Consider the following 24,888-nt stretch of genomic DNA (forward strand, 5'->3'; position numbering starts at 1 on the left):
CTAGCACCCATCAAAAAAAAGGGGGGAGGGGACTATTCATTTCTATGTTTCTTTAAATTTAGATTTGTTTATTTCATGAGTCGCGCAGGACGTCGCCATATTGATTATCTTTAGACACGGTTTGCATGTCCCTCAAAGAAAGAGGGAGATATCACGTGGTTCATAAAGCCTCATTGAATAAAACCCGGGCAACGCCGGGTATTATAGCTAGTAATTTAAATAAAATCTCAAATGGGTGAGACCCTCCATTGTTTAAGTTATAACTGTTCTGTTTTCGAAACATTAACGGCTTTCATATGGCTGCCGTCCTGTAATATAACGAGTTCATACAAGAAGTAGTTTTTGAAACTTATAATAATTATACACCAAAAATGAAATTATTTCACGTTGTAGGAGACGGATATTATCCATATTGCGAATGTTGCAATGGACCATCTTTAACATTGATTCTGCATAAAATGGAGATAAAAACCCTTTTTTTCGAATAAAAACATTGACAATGAAAAAAATCACTTTAGAAATAGAAACGAATTTTTCCTATTAGAAATTCTTAATTTCTAATCACCACAAGCATGATCGACAACATAACGGTGAGTCATAGTATTTGCTCAGAGGGTGCGAGATGTATTTTGAGGATTAAATTATATTTAACACAACACAGAGTTTTGACTCCCAATATAACCAAAATGCTTAAAGATCCTTCAAGATAAAGTCAAGTTTCGATAAGTCGAATGTGCAGCGGCCGACGAAAAACTTCGACTTATCGTAAATTCTGATTTCGGAGAGGGGGTGATTTCGAAATCTCTACAGTGCCATTTACGAATATCGTATCAGTAAAATATTTCAAACTACTTTAGATGAATAAATTCGAAAAAATAGGTTATTTAATTTAATCATATCAATATATTGATCGAGAGGATTCAGAAATAAACTTGACGTTCATTCTGTATTAGGGGAACGGACGCATTTCATGATACTCTTGTCAATGAAACGAATTAAAGTACACTGCTGGCCACCGTAAATGCAACACCCTGAAGGAATCATGCAAATAATATGAAATTTCCAACATGCATTAGCGGAGGTGAGATATGCAAATGATTAGAATTTCAGCGCAGACGCACATCACGCGCGCCTGTGGCGCCACTTCAAAACGCTATTTAAGGCTTGGAGATTTCGACGATTTGAAGTACGGCAATTGTGTTTTTCTTGTGGTTTTTTCAAAAAAACGATCAATTATGCCTCGTAGAAAACAGCGATCATCTTTTGATCAAGTATCCGAGTTCGACAGAGGAAGGATAGTGGCCTACCGAGATTGTGGATTATCTTTCAGGGAAATCGGTAGTCGTGTTGGACGAAACCAAACAACTGTAATGCGGATATGTGATCGTTGGATGCAGGGGGGTACGACGGACCGACGTGTTCGATTGCATCCACCTCAGTGCACCACTTCACGTGATGACAGGCGTATTGTGCGTATGGCAGTGACGGATCGCTCAGCCACATCACAAACCATAGCACAGCACATTCAGTCTGTACCGCATCATCCAGTGTCTGCGCGTACCATTCGACGCCGTTTACAGCAGAGTGGTCTGTCCGCAAGACGTCCATTGCTTCGTCTACCCTTGACGCAGAACCACAGACATCTCCGCCGCCAATGGTGCGATGAAAGAAGGATATGGGCGGCACAATGGAATGAAATTGTCTTTACTGACGAGTCACGCTTCTGTCTGCAACACCACGATGGTCGGATTCGAGTCTGGAGACACCGTGGAGAGAGGATGCTGAACAGCTGCGTTATGCACCGCCACACTGGTCCTGCACCGGGTATTATGGTATGGGGCGGTATTGGATATCACTCTCGCACTCCTCTAGTACGCATTGCCGGTAATTTAAAAAGCCAGCGCTACATCTCCGAGGTGTTGGAGCCAGTTGTCCTTCCTTACCTTCAGGGCTTGCCCACAGCCATATTTCAACAGGATAATGCGCGACCACACGCGACACGCATTGTCCAAAGGGTCTTCGTCAATCGCCAGATTGAATTGCTTCCCTGGCCAGCTCGCTTTCCGCATCTTTCGCCGATAGAAAACATGTGGTCCATGGTTGCTCAACGATTGACCCAGATTACATCCCCAGCTGCCACACCAGATGAACTTTGGCAACGCGTGGAAGCTGCTTGGTCTGCTGTACCCCAATAACACATCCAAAGTCTCTTTGAATCAATGCCGAGGCGTGTGGCAGCGGTGATCTCCAACAATGGCGGCTACTCTGGCTACTGATTTTGACAGGAACCACACTTCACAGAAGTCTATAAATTTAATCATTTGATGCTTGGTCAACATGTTATCTACAAAATAAATATTGTTGCGATATCTCTTGTCTTTCTTGGTGTTGCAATTTGGGTGGCCAGCATTGTATGTACAAGATTATTATCTGTCAAAAAATGCATTGAATTTTGACTGACTCTCTAATTTTTGTCCTTCTTTCGTGAGAATTCGCTCACTTTTTGCAAGCAGACAAATGAATCTGCTGAATTATATTACTAAATGCTGAACTCTGTTGCTAAATCCTAAATTCCATTGCTAAATGCTAAATGTTATTTCTTAATGCTAAATGTTATTTCTTAATGCTAAATGTTATTTCTTAATGCTAAATGTTATTTCTTAATGCTAAATGTTATTTCTTAATGCTAAATGTTATTTCTTAATGCTAAATGTTATTTCTTAATGCTAAATGTTATTTCTTAATGCTAAATGTTATTTCTTAATGCTAAATTCTATTTTGTTTTTATACAAAAATTGCCACGTTTTCAAGACAAATAAATTCAATTGGTCGAATGGTCGACGCGTTTCGGCTCTTCAATTCTATTGCTTAATATTAATAGTATAATAAACACTAATTAATTGCTAAATAATATTCTCAGGGAAAGAACAGCGTAAAATGCGGGTAAATGGATTTTCCGCATTTGACGCTGTTCTTTCTCAAATTTCCTTCTTTTTTTGAATTCGAATATCTCAGCAGATAATTGCACTCACAAACGTATACTTTTTTTTTTTGGTATCAGATGAGACAAGACAACATTTTTTCTAATTGGGTTTTGTCACATACCGGAACTGTATAAAAAGTCACTGCAACATGAATGACATATCTAAGACTAAGACTATAACTACACGCTATTTGAAAACTTTCTCTAGCTGCAAGTGTGCCTCCAGGATCAGCGATTCGCCGGTAAAATTTCATACCCCCCCCCCTTTTTCTACATACTCTGTATATAAGATAAATATTCCCGCCGAAAATAAAACAGTAAACAGCAGTGATTTCAAGGTTTTAATTTCCTTTCTCTTTTATTTGTATATAAATTAAAGGCATCATTGATTGCACAGTGCAAGAAAAAGGGGGAAAAAAAACAGCAGCAGTTAAACATACAAAAAAATACACAGTATATCTTCCCAGATTACTCGTAAATTAAACATTTCTCTTCTTCAATCGAATACTACGGCTAAAGCTGCACTTTCACAGCCACTTCAATCCTGTCAAGGAAAACATTGCCACATACTTTCTTAATTTATTTCTTCTTCTTTAAGACATTCAAAAAAAAATGCATAGGTAATTCTTTTATTTATTTTTTTCTCCTAAAATTAATCTGGAGCGGTGAAAGTTTCTTCTCTTTGTTGAACCAGAGCAAAAAGTTTTTAATTTAAAACACAGGGTTTTTTTCTTCCCCCGCCGATGTTACCTTAATTTTTTTTCGTCACGCGGGCTTTTCAAGATACTACCTTAAAAATTAAGGGGAACTGAGCTAGGCTTCAAAAAGCTAAGCTACTTAGAAGTCTCTACACGCACCTCACGGAAATGAGAAAACATTATTCTTTTTGCTTTTTTTGTACTTTACTCTGGTCTGCATATCAAGAAACTGTTTTTTTTTCTTTACTTTTTTAGCTCATTCATTCTAGACGTAGCCCAAAATCCGACATTTAAAGCTGTTGAGGAAAAAAAAAAACAAGTGTGAATTATGTCAATTTTTTCTTATTTTTCTTTTGCGAATTTACCTTATTATTCCTGTAAGACCTCTCGAGCGAGTTGTTAGAATATTTTGTTTCCACCTTTTATATAAAGCATGTTTATGCAATGTGTGTGTGTGCTGAAGCCCTGAATATCTCAAGACGCGTACAAAAAAATAAATTGATGATTTTTGTTGTAACAGCTGTTCTGAATGTAATTGGAACATCGATATCACTATACTCTGCGTGCCAAGAAAAAATATCGTTGTAGAGGGATTATCGTTGTAGCGATAGGTAGTAGTTCCAAACAGGACTTGAAAATGTGAGCATAGTTCGACCTAGGATTGAGCATATCCAGAAACGACGGAGGCCAAAAAAGACATCGGAGGTTGAAATTCAGAGAAAGTGAAATTTGAGAGGGTGGTGAAGACAGAACTATAGAAAGGGCAAGGAATGGTAAGTTTCAGAAAAGAGGGAACGGTGGCAGAAATTTAGTAATGACGAAAGAACGACTCAGGGAGAAAGTAAAGCAGGGAAGACAGAAATTCAGAAATAAAACAAGTAAAGAAAAAAGAAACTCACAAAAAAGGAGTAAGGAAGAAGAAATTCAGAAAACGGCAAGAAAGACAGAAATTCGGAAAATGGCAAGGGAAGACAAGGATGAGAAGAAGCAGATACTCAGAGGAGTGAAGAAGGGGGAAAAACATTTAGAAAAGGTCGAAAAAGGACAAATTTCTCAAGGGCAATGGCTGACATAAATTCATAAAAAAAGTGGGGGCGGAAATTCTGGAAACTACAAGAAAAGGAACAATCAGAAGTTCAGAGAAGGTCAAATGAAGTAGAAATTTAAATAGGGCAAAGAACGTTCAAATCCAAAAAAGGGGAAGATGTGCAGATATTCTAAGAAATTTCAAGAAGTGGGACTAAAACTCAAACAAAGAAAGAATAAGTCTAAAAAATGACTTCAACATACAAAAACACATACTGCCAACTTTGCTACACTTTTTTGTTGACCAAATTCCGAAAACATGGACGTAACTCATCTTTCATGATACATCTTGAACCGGCACGGACTAATTAGTCAAACGACGACTTGTAAAAATTGAGGGCCACAAGATCAAATTACCATCTATCTTGTATTGAAAAGACGGGGAAGATCAATTAAAGGGGCATATGGTACTCAATGAAGAATCCTGAATATTTCAACTGAACAGCAATGAATGATAGCTAATGTTATAAAGAAAAAAAAAATCACATCTTTTATCAATTCATTCATTTGATTTGCGAAAAGTATGTGATGTTTAAGTCATTAATGTTAAGAGAATTGTTAAATCCTTTACCCATTTTGTAACATTAGTATCGTTTTTCACCAATATGAGTATTGTAAAGTTCATACATTCAAGACCTTAATTAGAGAGCAAAACCGTAATTACAATGTTAAAACACCATTACTCGAAAATATGTTTCTTTTAAAAATTCAGTCAGATATTAACAAATTTAAATTGTATTGTCGAAGAGTCAAATTACTCGTATATCGCAGAGAATAAATGCCGCTTTTTCTCAATAATTCAGAATAAACAGCAATCAGGAAAATCAGTTCAAGTTTCTATAATTTACTGCTCTGCTAGATTAACAGTAAAAAAATAATAATTAGCGGGCAAGAATTATTTTTATGATTATTTGAAAGAAACCATGAACAGTTCCACCAAAAAATATAATGTGAAAATTCTCATATTATGTATATAATATATTACGACACTGACATTTTAGTAATTTGTTAAAAAGAGTCCTACGCTGAAAATTGGTTTTTCTCCTCTTTAGGGATTTTGAGATTTCCTACATTGAAGTAAGTGGCGTGCATTTAAACGCTTATGAGAGTAATTCATCTTTCTCAACAAGAAAAATAAATGGAAAATATCTTCTTGAGAAAAATGTATGTATTTCGAAACGTCAAAGCAGCCATTATTGTGTGGCACGTTCTTTGAATTAATAACTTGAAACTGAGGAAATAAATAAAAATAATTATTTTTTTTCGGTAGACATATATATGCATAATAAGAGTCACTAGCTCATAATGAAGGTCACTAAAGTAAAATAATTATACAAAAAAAAATCCAGCTTTTCAGATGCATCAGACGTGACTCAAATACTAAATCTATCCCATCAGTACAGAATCTAAAGCAAGACGTATTTTGATAAGAGAGAGAGGAACGAGGTAAATGATTCTTCACGGAATAATTTCTGGCAGTCAAATTAGGTAGAGATGGATGTATCATACGTTTAGATGTGATGCCCTAGATATAAAAAATGCTATTCAGTTATATTAGTACCGACTCTGTGAAAAATATTATTACAAGTACTAAGCAAGGTGTCCGGTAAGTAGTGCAAATGCGGCCTTCGTCTCATGACCATCCAGCGTAGAGGTATAATTTCAATTTAAGAAATGCTCAAAAGACGTTTGAAAATTACCGTACCAGTTTCACAAACTGTGTCCATGATGTGTTTAGCAGTTATTTTCTACTAAGTTATTATACAATTAGCGTTACGGATTCGAATCTACTGGTGACTTGATGTATGCGGCTGTAGTTCAAATTTGGCAGCGAGCAGGCAAGCCTACAACATGATAATGTCAAATAACATGGAAATTCATTCATGTGTCATTTTCACTTTAAAATCTGAACGACAGATGGCAGCACAAATATGACACTTAACAAACATAATCCAGACAATATAAATATGTATGATCAAATTACAGAATTTTTTTTTTTCGAACACTTGTAATCGGAATGACTTAGCGAAATCCACTATAGTCCGTTTCAGGTTAACTTTGCAGTGCAGAGAAAGGTAGAGAGTGTATTCCTTCGCCTTACAAAATATAGTTCCCATGTATCGGAGGCTTACGATGATCATTTATGCAGAATATTTCAATTTTTAAATGATTGAAAAAAAATACTGAAAAAATATTGTTGTGAATCGTTCTTTATATTCGTTTAAGAATTTTAAATTAGAAAAACATTAGTTACCATTATACGTAAAAAAATTTTTTTTCTCAGTGAGATTGGCGAGAAATCAGCCATACCTTACCTTGACCGCGCATCGATACATTGGTTCAAAGGTTTTCGTTGTGATAGCAATGTGTGATGCGGTTCCCTCGTAGCTTTCCCTTCACCGCAAAGTTAACCTGAAACGAACTATAGCTTTATACAATATCGACAGCAACTGGGTTAGTTCACACAAACACAATAAATTGTCAGAAAATTCAACAAATACGCGCCTTGCGTTTTAGTCCGTATACCGTAGTTAAGGAATCGAAATGTAAATTTTCTCAATTGCATTCATTTATGTCATAATGATTTCAATCGTAGCAGAATGCCATTTGATTCCCCTATATTTCGGACAACAAATCCTTCTTAATAGTCAACCAGGTTATCAACTTCCCATTTCCAATTCCATTTCAACGTTCAGATGGAATTTCGTCGAGATTTCAACGTCAATATAATGGCCAAAGTATGTGTTTATATATTATATTCGGTGCACTCCTGACTTGATCTAAAAACTATCAACGCTATATAGGTCTCTATTCGTAAGTTGACATTCAACTTACGAATAGAGAGCAATGTGATTAAATATGTATATTAACAACACTGCTCAACACTGAGTTTGTTCCCAAAGATACTGTGCGAAATGCAAATGATTAACCTCTTTACGATCACGGGCGTAATATTCCGTCCAAACATCAGTGGAATAAATTTGAACAAGTTTTTTTTTTCTTTCCTCTCCCTCTCTCTTAACCATTGCGAGACTTTATAGCAACCCTATTATCTGTGGAAGTCGTTTGTTTTTATGTAACGTATTGTTCTACTATATACATGTAAGAGCAAAAGAGAACATGTGTAGGGTGATGGTGAAGAAGAGGACTAAAAAAATCTCTCATTTATTTTGTTTATTGTACTTTTCCTTTTATATTTTGCTTTTCCCCTTTCTTCTTTTTTCTAACGTGCAGTTATGGTAGCACAAGGTTACCAGATTTATCGCTGATTCGTTAAATACATATAATCCAAATTTCTGGCCAACATCTTGTCCGTCAAGTGGTTAATGAACTTAATATCCACACATAAAGTCCACGGATGTCTGATAATGATATAGATGTGATAGTGTGTTGAAGAAAATAGGAAATTATATAAAAAATTCAAATCAAAACTTAGTGGCTGCAGACCATATTGAAATGATAAGAATATACATTATCTCTCAGAAATTAGATCCAATTTGACAAAACCAACATATTTTAAAATCAGCAGCGGCGTGAATATACCCTGAAAAACCGTTAAAATTTCCTTTAAAACATGAAAGAAAAATTTTTAGCGAGCAGTGTAATCAATCTGAGTTGACAAATCGAAAGAAATTTTATATTAATAAGGAATTTCAATTTGTTTCACTTCAAGATCTACAGGGGTTTTTTCCAATATCTCATCATAGGGAAAACCCTTTCTATTTATGTGTCTATAAATATTCTCGTGAAATTCGATACTCGATAACAAAAAGTAAATTTCATCAAGGGATTATCTAAGCCTCGTGAATTCTTATTCCGATGCGAAAGTATAAAACAACAAATGCAATGTTTTTTCGCGAAAAAAGAAATTATTCTTTTAATGCGTGAAGAAATTATCAACATCCTCACGAGCATGAATGTTGATCATTTGAAACATTATATCCAATTTTGATGTACATATTTTCGGCTCGCCAGATTTTAGCCAGTAAGAAAATATTTTACTCGTCGGCTAATTGCGAATGGCAACTCCGTATTGCGGAACAATAAGAGGATATTCTCTTTCTACGTTGAATAACGAATCTTCTCATTAACTCCATCCGTCGTCCGTCTCTTTCGAGGGAACGAAAAAAAAAAGACCTATCCCGTGTAATTTCACGTCATGACATATAATACTGTGTTTCCAATCTCATTTGTGTTTTGCTATTTCCAATACGGATGTTGCTGAATGAAAAATTAGATATTTTTCTTCTCAATTTCTATGGGGAAGAAACATTTCCCAAGACAGATTTAATTTCACAATTTTATGACGAAGTTCAAAATTACGGACATTTTCTATTCGCCTTTCGGCGTCAGACAACGTGGATCAAGAACGTCCGACTCCACATGGCCCAAGAAATTACTCCCCGCATACTTTTACAACTCATTTGTTTCGTTGCATACTAATGTTCTTGTATTATATGTTTTACCGTGAGCAAAATAATTTCTTGTATCATTTTCCCATTTGTATTCTGGAGAAAATTGAAATTTCAACATGTTAAAGGAATGCGTGCAATGCGACGGAATTAGGAATACGCAATACCATGTTCTGAGAATGCGATTCGATTTGGAAATATCAAGTACACATGATAAGTAATCAAGGGGCCATCATTACCTGAACCGTTCTTTCCAAGGGAATACCCGGATGTCTATCTGCTTTCGAAAAATCTGTCTGGTGATAGAGAGATCTGTTACTCTATCGGCAGACAATACATAAAAAGAGCGACTTTCTGTGGTTATTAATGCAGCTACGAACTTTGGAAGATAAGTCTGTAGTCTTAACCAGGAATCAAAGCTCCTGGTCCTCTTGCAATACAAGCAAACATGCCAATTTCCACAGACTATTCCTGTCCATATAACGCACACAGTAGCGTGATGAGAAAGAAAAGACCTTTCCTCTTAACTCAAAGATAGGCTTTCCTGGGACGTATGAAGTTTACATTCTTAGATGTAAACTAGGTATAGCATTTCACATTTCACACCGTGCATCGCCCAGGCTTTATCGATAATTGCCAATCTTGGCTATTGCCCAGGATGAAGTTCTGGGCTGGGTCTGGTGGTTAAATTATAAATTCAATAACACACATTAAACAAATGTTACAAATAGCAATAATTCGCAATAGCATAGAGACAGAAATAAAAATAGCAAAAAAGGGAAAAAAACCAATATCAATTACAGAGAGATCAAAAAAAATTCTAATAGCTACAAATTCACAAAAATGACAAAACAGCTTTCTTTTTCGCCGTCACGCGAACAGAAGCCTAATTCAGCGCGGCTGTATGCTTTTAGCTATGTCTCCACATTGCCAACCGTCCCAGGTTCCGGCTACTGGGACTTTACTATGTCCCAGTTGGACCCCCAGTTCTCTGTTCTTTGCCAGCTGGACCAGGTTCCAGCCACTGAGACTTTAGTATGGCCCAGGTATAACAGATGAATTTCGTTTCGCATGATCATGATTGGTTGCAATGATCCTGAAACGTCTCTCGCTAGACATTCATAAGAGTGATACTGAAGGAGCATTCGGAATTACACAATACCATAAATAAGATTTATTCGAACATTCGTGCAATAGCTACGGAGAAACACGACCGACCGCCAGAACTCGAATCCCCACAGCAATCGAACGGCGCGCGTATTAAAGCGCGCGTATTAAAGCTCGCGCACTGTGCTGTTGCCAAGTCATACATAAATATAACATATACAACAGATCCACTACATCACTTGTAGCAAAGTACGTGGCGAAATTTCCTTTGCCGAAGTTGAATGAATTTTCAAACAGAAAAGTACATTCAAAACTGACAGGAGGTGAACAACACCTTTTTGAGAGTTTATCTGGCAAATCTTTCAGAGTATTTTTATGTATATAGAATTACTTTCTTTGAGAAACTTAATTTTCTAACCTAATTCTGTTTCTTTTTCTTCAGCTACTATGCACGTGGTCAGCGCTGACAGTGTTGTGTAAATTTAAATTTTAATCGAAACCGTAATTCACTGTGCAAATAATCCGCGTCTGCATAAAGCTGAGATACGAATTTCACCACTTTGAAAAAAAAAAACTGGTTCATCATATAATTCGCATATATAAATATCATTCATCATCAATAATAAAAATTTCTGGGAATGAATTTTGGGAGAAAATAAGTTTTGATTATGTTTTTATAGAAGAAAAATGTCTATTTTTTTTGCCCCTAGAATTTGATTCTTTTCGTTTATAAATAATCGGTAATTACATGAATATCATAAAAATTTGTTATTTAAATACAATATTTGTCTTTCAACCTCTCGGCGAATAAAAATTACGGAAAACAAACAGCGGTATTTTACCTTCATCAATAAATTCAGATATTCTTAACGTACAAAAAATCATTAAAGAAGACTTTATTACGGTAGTATTAAAAAGAATTGTTTCATTTATACACAAGGTTTTTTTTAGTTTCACAGTGTCAATGTTGATGAGGCAAAAGCTCCGCCCCACCCTCGTGAAGTCTTGCTATCTACTTCTTCACTCGCAGTAACCAATCACACTGCGTGCTATAATTCCTCTACCAGAACTAAGAATTTAAGCTTTGTAATTGCGCCTCTGGGCCAGAAGGGCTTATGGGGTGATATTGTGTCTCTGAAGCGAGCCCACAGTTAATAAGATAGGCTTTTGTCTCCAATCAGCGCATCATGCCACTGTGCCAGTTATAAAAGAAAAAATAGTTGTGTATATGTTGTATATTGCTTGATGGACTGAGTAAGTGCATCAACCAATATACCAACTATACGCAACTATCTCGGTTGATATGATACACTTACCAAGTGCATCAATCGGATCAAAAAAGAACCAAATTTCACCTCCTGATTGAGACTGAAAACGTTACCTCCCGAAATTTCGTCTCGGCATCATTTTGCAGAAAGTATTTTTCGATGATCGAATGTGAAACCTCGTGAGTCAGCTTGCTTCATTTTTTTAAAAGCACAAAACGCACAAACACACATTTACACCATCGCGACTGCTGTTGTGAAAGACACGGTTTTCAATTTCAATTTAAGCAATACATGCCAGTAGGTTCATTACTGAAGATGCGCTTTGTCTGGTTGCTGAGATACGAGGTCTTTCTGTTGGCAAAAAAATTTATTTTCGTCAAAAATCTAGATACGAGGTTTTCACATAAGGCCACCGTTTCACTTGATTTGTCTCGTGGTGTTTGTGGTTAGGCGCACGTATCATCTTGTTGAAAACAACCTTAGGAATGCTTCATAGGTAAATTTAGCTCTCGAATACCAGGCTGACACATCCGTCATCTTTAAGCAAAGGTGAAGGGAGTATTACGCCTGTTCACAGTCGCTGTTCCCCTATTGTTTCCTTTTTGAAAACGATTAGACGCCCCTCCACACTTCATTTACTGCTGTTTCCGAAAGCTGTAGTAACTAGTGCTGTCAGATTTTCCTACACATTGTTGACCAGACCATATCAGACTATGGAATCTGCGAGAATATTTTAAACGTAGAATGAATACTCATCCCTTGACGAAAATTAAAATTCACCCCCACCATGCGGTCAACAATCCTTCAGCAATACAATGGATTGATTAACAACACACCGATTCCATAGAACGTCAAGCAAGTTCAATAGATGCACACAGCATTATGGTGGTCATGCATATTGGGTCATTCGGCATAAGATAACGAAAATATATCAGAATATGTTATGAATTTTTTCTGTTAATATATATATTTTTTCATTCCTTTATTCAGATCGAAAATACAATTACAGCTTCACAATTTCATCTCTCTCTTACAGCTCTGGTGCCTGATTACGAAGCCGTTTCCGGTTACACGGCGCAACTGCCTTGCAACGTCACGATACCAGCTGAACCAGACGTCATCAGCTTAATATTATGGTACTTGGATGATACCAGGGCACCCATATACACGCTAGACTTCAGAAGAGGTCCTCCTGATAAATCCAAACATTTCCCGATCCCTTCACTAAAGGACAGGTCATATTTCGACGTGTCGGTCGATCCACCTGTGTTGAGGATAAACCCTGTCCGCGTCGAGGACCAAGGGTTGTACAGGTGTAGTATAGAATACCGGAGATCGAGGACTGTGACCAGTTCGGTGAAGCTCAAAATCCTAGGTAGGTGTGTTTGTTAATCATTATTTCATATTATACGAGATGTTTTTCACTTCAAACGAACCGATTGGAAACTTCCTCGATCATAACCGTCAAAGCTATACAGGGTGTCCTGTAAGTGTTAATGCAGCCTTTATCTCATCAGCCGTCCGTCGTAGAGATATGATTCCAAAAAAACAATGCTCAAAATACATTCATAAATTCCCCTGTACGAGTTTTGAGAGTAGAAATACAGTGTTTGACAAAATGAAATATCTACATTTTCAAACGGTCCCCCTAACTTTCAATTAGAAAGTTGTTTCCCTTGTATCTTCTGAGGCGAAGAGAAAAATTTCATGTTTCCAAGTGCAATATTCGATGATATATTTTTGAATTCAATATCACACAGGTGAAAGTTGGGAAACGGCAGCGTGCATGAAGGAATAATCGGTTTTTTGTTAGTTTATGCTGTTCTTTTCCAAATTTTGAATTCAAATATTTCCAAGTTTAATCAATATTCGCCGAATATTGCGTGTAGAAATGCGGATTTTTTTTTCAATTGGCCTCACATGAGATACGGGTAACAACTTTCTAATCGGAATTTACAGGACGGGGGCGAGGGGGTGGGGTACCGTATAAATATGTATATCCTCTATTTCGTGAGAGAAGTACTATTATTTTCACTCTGAAAACTGGTACAGGTAAATGTTTCAACGCCTTTTGAACATTTTTAAATTGAATCTATACCTCTACAGCGGATGGTTGATGAGACAAAAAGCCGTGTTAAGACGTACAGGATATCCTGTATACTTTGTATTAATGCTGAAATACTGTACGCTGACCTGTCGCTATAATCAGGTTACGTCAGTGTAGTGTGTTTCGGCCTTTAGTCTCATCCATATGCATCTACCAATATTTAGAAAGAGATGAAGGGCATCTTTTTCTAAATATTGGTGAGATAGAGCCACACTTTTAGATAGAAAAAGTATGTTTCTATCTATGGTGATGTAATAAATCGGTAATTATGCATAAAAACCAGTTACTATGCATACTTACCAATCGTCTTGGTAAGTTTGATAAATTTATCACTTTTACCGGCGAGTATGCATACCCTAGTTTAATTGGGATTTGAATTGGATTGTATTTTGTGAACTTATTAGCGCAAGCACCAATTTGGTCAAACTGCGCAAAATTGGGATTTGATAAATAAAAAACTTTTCAAATGAGTCTAGAAGTATATGTGTGTGACTAATATAGTTGGGCTCAGATATATTGATAACAAATTTTACGATGGTCCACCGATATAATGATACGATACATGTATGGATTATCATGGATAGTATATCATACAGTATGAGATTTATGATGTTTACCAACGACGCGACGCGTGGTAATTATGCATAATAATCAGAAAAACTGATGTTTTTGTGTAGTACCTATTAAATTTATTAATGTTGGAGCATGTATAAATAATCACCGATAAAAGTGATACATTTCGAGCAATTCATCAAGCTTATGAAAATACTTGGCTATTATGCATAATAATGGTATTATGCATAATAAACAGACAGGTTTATTACATTTAGATATGTAGCCTATTTTACTAAGGCATACGTAATTCACCTTTTATATGGTGGCCCTGTCTTCTGACTTCCAATCAAAAACTTACAGCCCTAACTCTCCTGGGCTCAAAAAAGAGAAGAAAATGAATCAATGTTTCACCAAAGGGCAATATTGGCGGATATGTTGACATTATAGCTAAAAATAAGCCAGACAGCAGCATACAGGGTGATTCCATAAATCCCGTTGCCGCATCTTGCTGGTGAACCGTTGAACCCACAGAGACATTCTTCCAATTACAAAAATTATATAGATAACGTATGGACCTCAGATACGTCCTTCATCTTGCAAGGGGTTGCATAATTAGTATTATCCCGGTAGGTCCGCGGTCTTATGACCACTGTGCTTAAATTGCAATAGCGATAAAACCTTGACGTGCTCGGTTCATTCTGTACTCTGTATTCTGCATAATTATTAAAATAAAAATTATGACTTTTTTTATGCTCACACTCTGTCCTCAAAAACCAAATTAGAAAGTTGTCGTCCTGTTTTATTCTAAGGATGTATTCGCTGAGATATTTGAATTCAAAACCCCGAGAAAGAAATAGAAAATTTCTCCAATTTTTTGATTCAAATATCTCAACGAATATTGCACTTACAGACGTGGAATTGTTTCTTGTTCGCCTCAGGAGAGACAGGGAAACCACTTTGTTTATTTGTTTTTGAACACATGGTGTTGATATAAAAAGTGTTTTTTTATTTAATAACTATACAACCCCTGGCTAGTTGAGTGACTTATCTGAGGTCCACACGTTATTTGAATACTTTTTCCTAATTGGAAGTATGCTTCTTGGATCAATGGTCCGTCAGTAAAACCCGACGAAGGGGAACTATGTAATCGCCTTCTACATTAAGGGACAAAATCTGGAAAGAAGAGACGGTCTTTTTTGCAGTTTATTAAAGCATTTTTATATACATTCCGAGATGTTTCCTGAACTTTCAATCAGCACACACACACACAATCTCCACGAATATTGAACTTAGACACATGGACTTTTTTTTGTACGGATCTCAGAAAGAAAATAGAGCAACAGCGTTTAGGAAGTACAAGACAATCGCATGAAAAAGAATAAAATAAAATCTGTATGGCAGTGCCTTTTCGGCCCCAGTAGGAAGGATTAAATATCTTAAATGAGCCTGTTTGGATACTTTTTTTTTCCAATTAAAAAGTATGTTTCGATCTGACGAATGGTTTCAAAATAAAAATTGTTGTTCAAAATAAGACTAAGACTTCTATGTGTCACGGTAAACGTGATAAATCTGGTTATTATGCATAATCGCAGATTATTATGATAAGTTCGAGATAAATTTTGCAAAATCATATTTATAGGTGATTATGTACAATCCCCCACCGCGTGTTGGTAAGTATGATAAATCGTCAATTTAATTCGTTTAATTTACCGGACACGGAATTTTATCGGCAATGTCTGTATACTTTTGTTTGTCTGTATAGTGTTGTATATATGAGGTTTCCCAAAAACTCGTAAATAGTTTAAAACTTAAAACTGAAACTAAAAATTGAAGGAATCGTTATATTCGAAGGTGGTTGGAGAAAAAATGTTTGAGACGAATCGCCGGCTGAAGATTTACAAACGTTTCGGACACAGAAGATATTGAAGAAAGGTTCAGGAAAGGAATAATGTTGTTTCCTTTCACGCCCTCTATTGACAAAAACTTGAACCAATTTGTTTTTTCCGCATCAAAAAATCTCCTAGTAAATAATCCGCCTTGAGGAAAACTTTATAAAGTAAAGCCACACTCAGATATGCTAATTTATTCCTCCAATTTTTATGAAGTTTTTAAGTGTTTGCGAATTAATAGGACACTCAAGTAATGTGGTCTCGATGTATTATTTTCAGTGCCTCCAAGATCTATAGCGATATTAGACGACCGTCGCCAAAAACTAAAAGGCCTCGCTGGTCCATACGATGAAGGAGCTTATCTCTCGCTTCTCTGCGAAGCTGAAGGCGGTAATATTAAAATTATCTTCTTTCATTATGTAATTATAAAGCACCATAATAATAATAAGCCGATAATTAACTCCTATTTAATAACAAGTAACACTAATTAGGTAGTGAATTAAGTTCTTATTACCTCCATCTACGCTCTCGTTATCGAATACTTTCTAGAAAATTACTTTCTTAAATTCGTAATTTCTCGGCTTTTCACTTGTTAATAATTCTGTGATTATCTAATTTATTCAACGGAGACATTGACGTACAGATTCTCCTCAAGTGTTATGAAAAATACAAACTGAACTGAAATTCATAACTTATCTATTGAAGTTTTCTCTATTATTCAAAGTTTTTAGGAAAAATTATATTTGAACCAGAGAGAGAGAGAGAGAGTATATAGATGTAACTGCCAAAGCGCGAAATTCGCCAATTCAAGATGGGGCCCGGCCACTGCGCAAATCGGCCGGTTTATTTAAATATAGACCCGACCATTGTCCGAAATTCGGATATTGCCGGCCAGTTTGTGAAGTAGCCGGTGATCCCTGGAAAAAGTCCGCTAACAAAAGACATTATTCGGAAACATCGCCATGCGGTAATCATTTTTTTCTGAAAAATTTGGCAGAAAAACTATATATGAATTACTTTTATAGGTTTTTTTTTCCAAATTTCGCTTTTTTATTTCCTCTCTTCACATAAAACCAATCCAATGCAGCTGCCATATATAGACATGCATCACACTTTGAAAAAACGAGTGAAGAAATGAATTTGATTTCTACCGAGCCATCATACATCAGCACATCGAACTTTGGCCAGGAATCTTCGACCATTTCGGGAAATGGCTGGCTAAAGTCCGAATTGTTTCGAACTTTGGTGAAAACTCTCGACCAATTCACGAAGTGGTCGGCCCCATCGTGAATCGACCGTATTTCGGGCTTTGGCAGTAACATAAATCAATGAATTGTGTATTTTAGTTACATACTTTACTGCATAAAGATATATTAATAATTTAGGTGCTTGGAATTTCAAATAAGCGTATTATATAGGAACGTTGGTGTGTTTCTCGTCTGCTGATAGCACATACAACGGCCATTGATCAAGCTACGAAATACAGGCCAAAGAACAACATTAATAACACGTCCTACAGATAAGGGTCCCCAGTCCGAAATTTAATGAAAGTCCAGAATACAATTTCGTCACTGATTGATGACAGAAACCTCCAAGTTCTGAATTTCCAAAGCGACCGTCAATCCGTGGAATTTTATCGCAGTTCACATTTAGGTGTCTTCACTATATATAAAATGTACATTCGGAAACATTTTACGTCACGGCTCGAAACGTCGTTGGAGTCTGATGACAGTATCATAGCTGCACTGAAGAAAAATAATTGACGCAATAGACGTGTCACTGACACGGGTAGTAACGCGTCGCTTTAGAATTGTGTAGAGAGTTAAATATATTGATATGAAGGTACGTTAATTGTGGGATAACGGAATTCAAGAAATTGGTTCTATTGTGTCTGTGTTAGCTATACAGGGCGTCCGGTAAGTGCTAATGCAACCTTTATCTCATCGATCGGCCGTCGAAGAGGCATGATTCCAATATAAAAATGCTCAATAGGAGTTCAAAAATTACTTCATGCCAGTTTTGAGAGTGAAAACACAGTGTTCTCACAAAATAAAAATAAAATCTAAATTTTTACACGGTTCCCCTTATTCTCTAACTTCCAATTAGAAAGTTATTCCCCTGTATCTTCTGTTGCCAACAGAAAAACTCTGTTTCGAAGTGCAATATTTGCTAAGATATTCGAATTCAGAAATGGGAGAAAAGTTATGAAAGAACAGAAATTCCCCTCATCCTTTCCCTCATTCATGCTGTCTATTCTAAATTTTTCTCAGATTTTGTAATTCAAATCTTTCAGCGAATAGTGCACTTAGAAAGTTGGATTTGCGTTGTTGGCCTCAGGAGAGACAGGAAAACGGGAGCGGGGATCGCATAAAAATTTAGATTTCTTATTTTGACAGACTGTATCTTCCCTATCAAAATTGGTGAAGGGTAATTTTTGAATGCCTTTCGAGATTTTTTTTAAATTGAAACTATACCTCTACGACGGCCGGTAGATGAGATAAAGGCAGTATTAGCACTTACCAGTCCTTGGATGCATACGACGATCTTCCCGAGGATAGGACGATGGGGCAATTGTCCCACCTAATATAATGTCTAAAAACAGACGCGACCAGTGTCCCCTCTCTCTCTCTCTCTCTCTTTCTGTCCGTATTTAAATTTACATTTTTACACTAAATTAAAAACTTTACGGCCAAACTAAGGACACAATTTACACTTTCACTTTTTATATTTACAATTAACCCTTTTTTCATTTACAATTTACAGTGTGTACGCTTTTTTCACGTTCACAATCTACTTATTTTAAATTTTCACACTTTTTAAAATTATTTTGAATTTGATCAGTTTGCTCTTACACTTTTGCACACACGGCTGTCTTATCAACAGTTCTTCTTGACAGCGCAGAGCTCCAAACTCTTTACATTAAATACACACACACACTGTTAGCTTATTTTAAACTCTCAAATTTGCATAATATTTAATTTACAAATTAAACATTTTTATACACGTTAGACGTTTCATATATATATATATTCCTAGTTTTTTTTTTCTCTCTCTCTTCTTCAACACAACCGATATTGCACTTGAGAATCTTAACCTTACCCCGCTTAGTAATGGGGGATTTCGAAGAATGATTATAGCACAATGAATATCATAAAACTTATTACTACTGTATAAATTTATTCACAACGCATAATATTGGAAGGTTTTGCACGTATACTTTCCGTCATGACGCGGCGAGTGGAAGTGTGGCTGCCGGGGGTTTCTCTCCAAGCAAAATACGTGCTTTAGCGGCATCCGCTGCAACCCGGTTTTGGTACATCTTGCATGCATATTAGCTACAGGAATAAATTTCTACAGTAATTTAAAACAAAAAAAAAACTAATTAACCATTAATGGCTATGGGAATAATAAAATTGATTATTTCCTTCTGGGTTTTCTTTTTGCGGAAATAGGTAATCCATCTCCAGCAGTTACCTGGTGGAGAGACCGATCATTATTGGACGAGACGTATTTCAGGACGAGCGAGGGACACGTTCGAAACGAACTCATCATTCTCGAGCTGCGGAAGTCGGATTTGATGGTGGAACTCACATGCCAGGCATCGAATACAAACCTGACGAGTCCAATCAATGACTCTGTCAGGATAGACCTGAATCGTATGTTATCACGTTATTGTTTCTTTTGCGCAAATTGCTCTGAATTTATCAATTTGAACACGTCGTGCTATTCTTTCATTCTATTATGCCATGGTCAAGTCTATTGATGAGGCGGGAATCTTAAAGGTCTTTTAGGTGGAGTAAGTTTGTATCTGTGTAGACCCAACTGAGCCCTCCACTCTATTTTCTTTTACGACGTAAGTAGTTCGTCCAGATGGACGTGAGCCGCAGTGGAGGAGGCCGATGGATGCCCAAACCGACCGGCCTACACAATCCCTTCGCGAGGAGCATCACCATTAGCAATGCCCTTTAAAACAAACGGCTCACAGAGACGCCGCCCAGTGCCCTTAAAGCCTAGGTGGAGTGAGTGGGAAAGACATCCGAAAAGTGAGACTAGATCATTAAACCACCCTTAGGGTTGTCCGGCTAGTACGGAAGCACTAGGCCCCAAGATTTGAATGGCCCCCCCACAAATGAGGAAGAGAAAGGAAAAAATAACAATAGTAATGAAATAAGTTGGGTGTAATGTGATTGCAATAAAAATGAACAATGGCCTAACGTATTGAGACCTCTCACTAACTTGAGCTCATGAGACTGAACATTTTTCCCGTAAATGGGAGTTTTAACTAATAGAGAAAAATAGAGAATTAAGTTCTGTACATTGAAGCTCTATTCCATGGGACTCAGAATAGCGTCCATTAACGGGAGGTATCCGTGTCCGCTACAAGAGATGCCCGTTATGCATAAGTAAGTGGTGGTACCCTTTAATATAGGCTGCAAAGATCAATGTTGCATATGTCAGTACATAAATGGGTGGCTCAAAATCCAATCCGTGCAAGTAAATAAACATTAAAAAACAGATAGAAGGGTTTTTCAAAGTATTGTTTATTCCGTGGTCAGTATAATTGGAGCTATCTGTTGTTGCAATATCAAGATAGCGACATAAATGCTTTGACAACTGAAAGTGTTAACAATAAAGAAGTACTTGGAATACGAAAGTCACACGCATTTGCAGAATATTCACTACGACTGATTGACTTTTGAGCGGTACAGATATTAGATCAGTCATCACAGGGCTATATAGTAAGGGCTGCCTCATCCCTTTGAAATTCCTCTTACCTCCTTGGCTCAGTGGGCGTGGCTTCGGATCGGGTGCTTGACGTCACTGCTAAAATACTTTCTAACCAAAGCGCGACTTTCAAATAATAAGGTAGCCAATGGAAATTAACCGGTTCTGTCAGAGCCATGACGCCAGGTGGTACTGGCTCCGCTGCACCAATAGACAGTTATTATATGGCCCTAAGTCAGCTGCATTATTGAAGATGAAGGGAGGGGCATCATCTCCCTATGAACCCCGTTTCTCTACTGCGCCGTTATGCGGAGTTCTACTGCATGAGGGATTACAGAACAAAATCCATTCTGTGAAATACAGACCGCGTCAGTAGAACCTTATAGGCTATTCAAATTTAGTGGTGAAATCCTGATGTATTATTTGATAGAGTTGAATATGATTCAATTATGTAATCATAGTCCAAATAATAACCATTCCCCACTCTTTTTATGCCAATCATTTTATTCTGTTTCTTTATCCGGTGCGTTCAAAGTATGTCTATCTGTTTAACTTAATAAATGATTGTTGTATCTTAGAAAATATAAGTTTAGAACTATATCTCAATATTTAACGTAGAACATAAACGTGATGTTTCTTTTCTTTTTAATTAAGTGAAGCCGACGTCGATAGCGATCACCAGCAAACAGAAAGAATTACGGGTCGGGGAAGATCTGCGACTAGACTGCGAAACGTCAGGATCGCGGCCGCCAGCCAGGATCACGTGGTGGATGGAAAACCGACGGATCCAGAGCGGCAAGGAATCAATCCCTTCTAGTCGGAACATCACCTACAGCAGCCTATACCTCAAAGTCAAACAATCCGACAACGGTAAAACTATAACGTGCAGGGCTGAGAACCCAGCTCTTCCTCATAGTGTACTGGAAGATGTTTGGTACCTGAATGTTTTGTGTAAGTAATTGCGTGTCTTTTCTCCCTTCTCCCTCACACTCAGGGCTGCACGATAAGGGCTGTTTCACAACACTCAGGAATCTGTAAAAGCTGACATCATTGCTCAAACCAAGTGCGCCCACTTTGTTACACTGTTAATTACGATAGCTCGCTATCGACTGTCCATTTTCCTGAATTATTTCCAAAATTATGTTTCAGATTATTGGCATTAGTGTATTTGTATATTTATATTTTGGCTTACTTCATTCAAACATTTAAACACTTAAAATAAGAAAATTTCGTTATTTTTTTATGTGGTAACATCCAGTGAGAGAATATTTTTCTCAGATCCATTTCAGTTGCATAGCGTACGTTAATTAACTTTTATTGGGTTTATTAAAAGCCAACTGTAGACAGATAATTTCAATTATCTTTTGATGTTTATAATATTTTTTCTAATCTTTTTGTTTTTATTTGAATCACTGTGACTTTTAGCCTTGGACTTGGTTATACCAATACGACTGCAACATAAAAACGAGGATAACAAATATAAAATGCTTGAAGTTATTATTGTTATTATATTTAATAAATTAATATCAAACGAAATTATTACTTTCCGACATCTTTTTTTGGATTTATTAAATTTTTCTTGACATAGATTGCAAAAAATATTATAAAAATACCCCACGCGCATACCTAAGACACTAAAACAATACCATCAACTCAGATCACTCACTTAAAAGAGTGAAATAAAAAACTAAAATGTTAAAAAGCGACGTCAATTTAGCACATTTCAAGTGCTGATGCCGTCCGCTGAAAAGGTGTTTGAGCAGTGACTTCACGCTGTGGATCCCAACTTCGAGGAGTGAATGCTAGCCGATCTCCCCGTTAAAAGGTCTCGCTATAAACAGCAACGGGCCTACAACGATACAACTATCCAATAATTACACTTCAATCATAGTTCCAAAAATAGATGACAGATGACACCATTATAACAAGCATTACACAGAAACAAACTTCAGGTTCACTACACATACACCCACATTCCAACATGCACTTATTCGCTAGCAATTCCGTAGACGAGGTGCATATATGATGTACTAGTAGTGACTGCACACAGAAGCTCCGAGAACACGCCCAAGGTGGTAAGCGCGAATTCACAGGAAAGAAACAGCCCTTACTATACACCCCTGTCTCACGCGGTGACGCTGATAACAACTGAGAAAATATTATAATTTGTTTTTTTCAATGCTTCATTCTTTCTAGATTCACCGGAAGTGTTACTAACACTGGGCGCTAACATAAAGTATTCGACTATCAAAGAAGGCAACGACGTGTATCTCGAATGCATCATTCGATCGAACCCACCAGTTTCTGAGCTGACGTGGCTGTTCGAAGGTCAGCCTTTCTTCTCCAACGCATCTGCTGGGATCATAATCTCGAACCAGTCCTTAGTTCTACAAAGGGTCAAAAAAGAACATCGTGGGAATTACATGTGCATCGCTTTCAATTCCGAAGGCAATGGTAGGAGCAAAGAACTTTCCCTCGAAGTGCGTTGTAAGTATCTTATACTACAATACGGAATAACAGAGTTTATATTTACTATTTTGACTAGAAGTATGAATGTCTCTTCTGAATTTAATGGAACTACCCGACAGAAAATGATCACACGCCCTCCATCGGTATACTAGGTAATGGTCTGAATTATAGTTTCAACTATGTACTATAATATTTCGAAAGCGACTGTGCAATTAGTCCTGTAATTTGTCTATTTGAATGCGAAAACTGGCCATGGTACGACCAAGTGGATATATTTATGTTAAAAATACTCTGCACGGAACATGGGTGTTGCATAATGTGACGGAAAATTTCCTGTTTACGAGTTCCCGGCTTTTGTTTTTCCCGGTTGCGTGCGTCTAATCGTCAGTGGATGCGAATAGTAGAATGTAGAAATTGGGTAACTAGAAAAGAAAATAGAAAAGTAATTTGCCAACCATACCAAAGAATGTATTGATTTTCATTTGGAAACTTACAAGAATTTTACAACATAACATTCGGAAAAGAAAAATAACATCAAATTACATATCCCGGTATATACAAGGTAATTCATGAAGAAGTTTGCAGTTTCCACATGCTGTAAAACAGCAATAATTGAAGACACATGCCCGAAACTGCGATTCGTTGTAGAAAGATATACTAATTAACTTTTTGTTTTACAAAACTTTTCCACTTGGGAAATGACGTGGATCATAGCGTGTGTCCCTGTATAGTCAGTTCAAATGTAATTATACAGGTTGCACGGCTAAGCGCTCTTGACGCATTTTACTGGCAACCGTTGATCCTAGAGTGGGGATTCCCAACGTGGGGCCCACGCCCCACAGGTGTGCAATTTAAGTTTCCAGGTGGACAATTCGAGTTCTTCTATGAAGGCTTGAAACACTTCCAAAACCTTCTTTTTTTTTTTTATTTCAGTTCAAATTTTTAACAACTCAATCAGTTCAAAATTGTTAAACGATTTCTTCCTTCTATTTGTCTCTTTCAGGGGAAGTGGTTCTTAATGTTTTGTGTTCCAGGAAAATTTGTGTCAGTAAGAGTAAGATAAGTCCACGGACCCGCGTACAAAAAATATGAAGGAAAACGAAGGCCACGAACACTCCTTTAAAAAATAGTGTTCTGTGCATAACACTGTAAAACCAATGAGTTAATTATTTTTTCATCATGCTCGCGGGCACCCTGAAGTCTCTCCGAGGAGGATACCTGATGAAGGAGGAAACCACTGGGGTTGACCAAGTAAAAGTAGACAGAAATGGGGGAGGTGGCAAAGACCCTTGGTATTGAAATTTGAGGAGGCAGATTCAAAGATGCTTTTGTGAGGCATGGCCTGCATGCCCCACATTTTCCTGCCTTAAAAAATTCCAGTCACCTAGTGATGATAACCATGCAAACCGTTTTTACTTCGGTTATTTTTCCGGTTTTTATGAATTTTTAAAGTTTCTACGGACTTTTTGCCCACCCCTGTATATACTGTGTTTTTGAAACATGTAAGTTGAATCCAGTTTTAACGAATACTGTTATAGCGAAAATCTTGTTTTAACGAGAACTTTTCTAATCCATCAGATAAGTTTACA

General features: G+C 36.9%; 1 protein-coding gene across 1 annotated transcript in view; it reads left to right on the plus strand.

Annotated features, from left to right (window-relative positions):
* Window positions 1-24,888, plus strand: part of LOC149087103 (neural cell adhesion molecule 2-like) — a 143,792-nt gene that overhangs the window by 74,788 nt on the left and 44,116 nt on the right. Inside the window, exons 2-6 of the mRNA XM_089231351.1 lie at window positions 12,591-12,929; window positions 16,385-16,495; window positions 19,558-19,761; window positions 21,485-21,781; window positions 23,027-23,317. Of these exons, the coding sequence (XP_089087477.1) occupies window positions 12,591-12,929; window positions 16,385-16,495; window positions 19,558-19,761; window positions 21,485-21,781; window positions 23,027-23,317 (1,242 nt within the window). The remainder of the gene's footprint in view (window positions 1-12,590; window positions 12,930-16,384; window positions 16,496-19,557; window positions 19,762-21,484; window positions 21,782-23,026; window positions 23,318-24,888) is intronic.

Source organism: Pholcus phalangioides, unplaced genomic scaffold (assembly GCF_987345545.1).
Source record: "Pholcus phalangioides strain wild (caught in Gottingen) unplaced genomic scaffold, Ppha-v1.0 ptg000004l_1, whole genome shotgun sequence".
In the NCBI taxonomy this organism is placed as follows: domain Eukaryota; kingdom Metazoa; phylum Arthropoda; class Arachnida; order Araneae; family Pholcidae; genus Pholcus; species Pholcus phalangioides.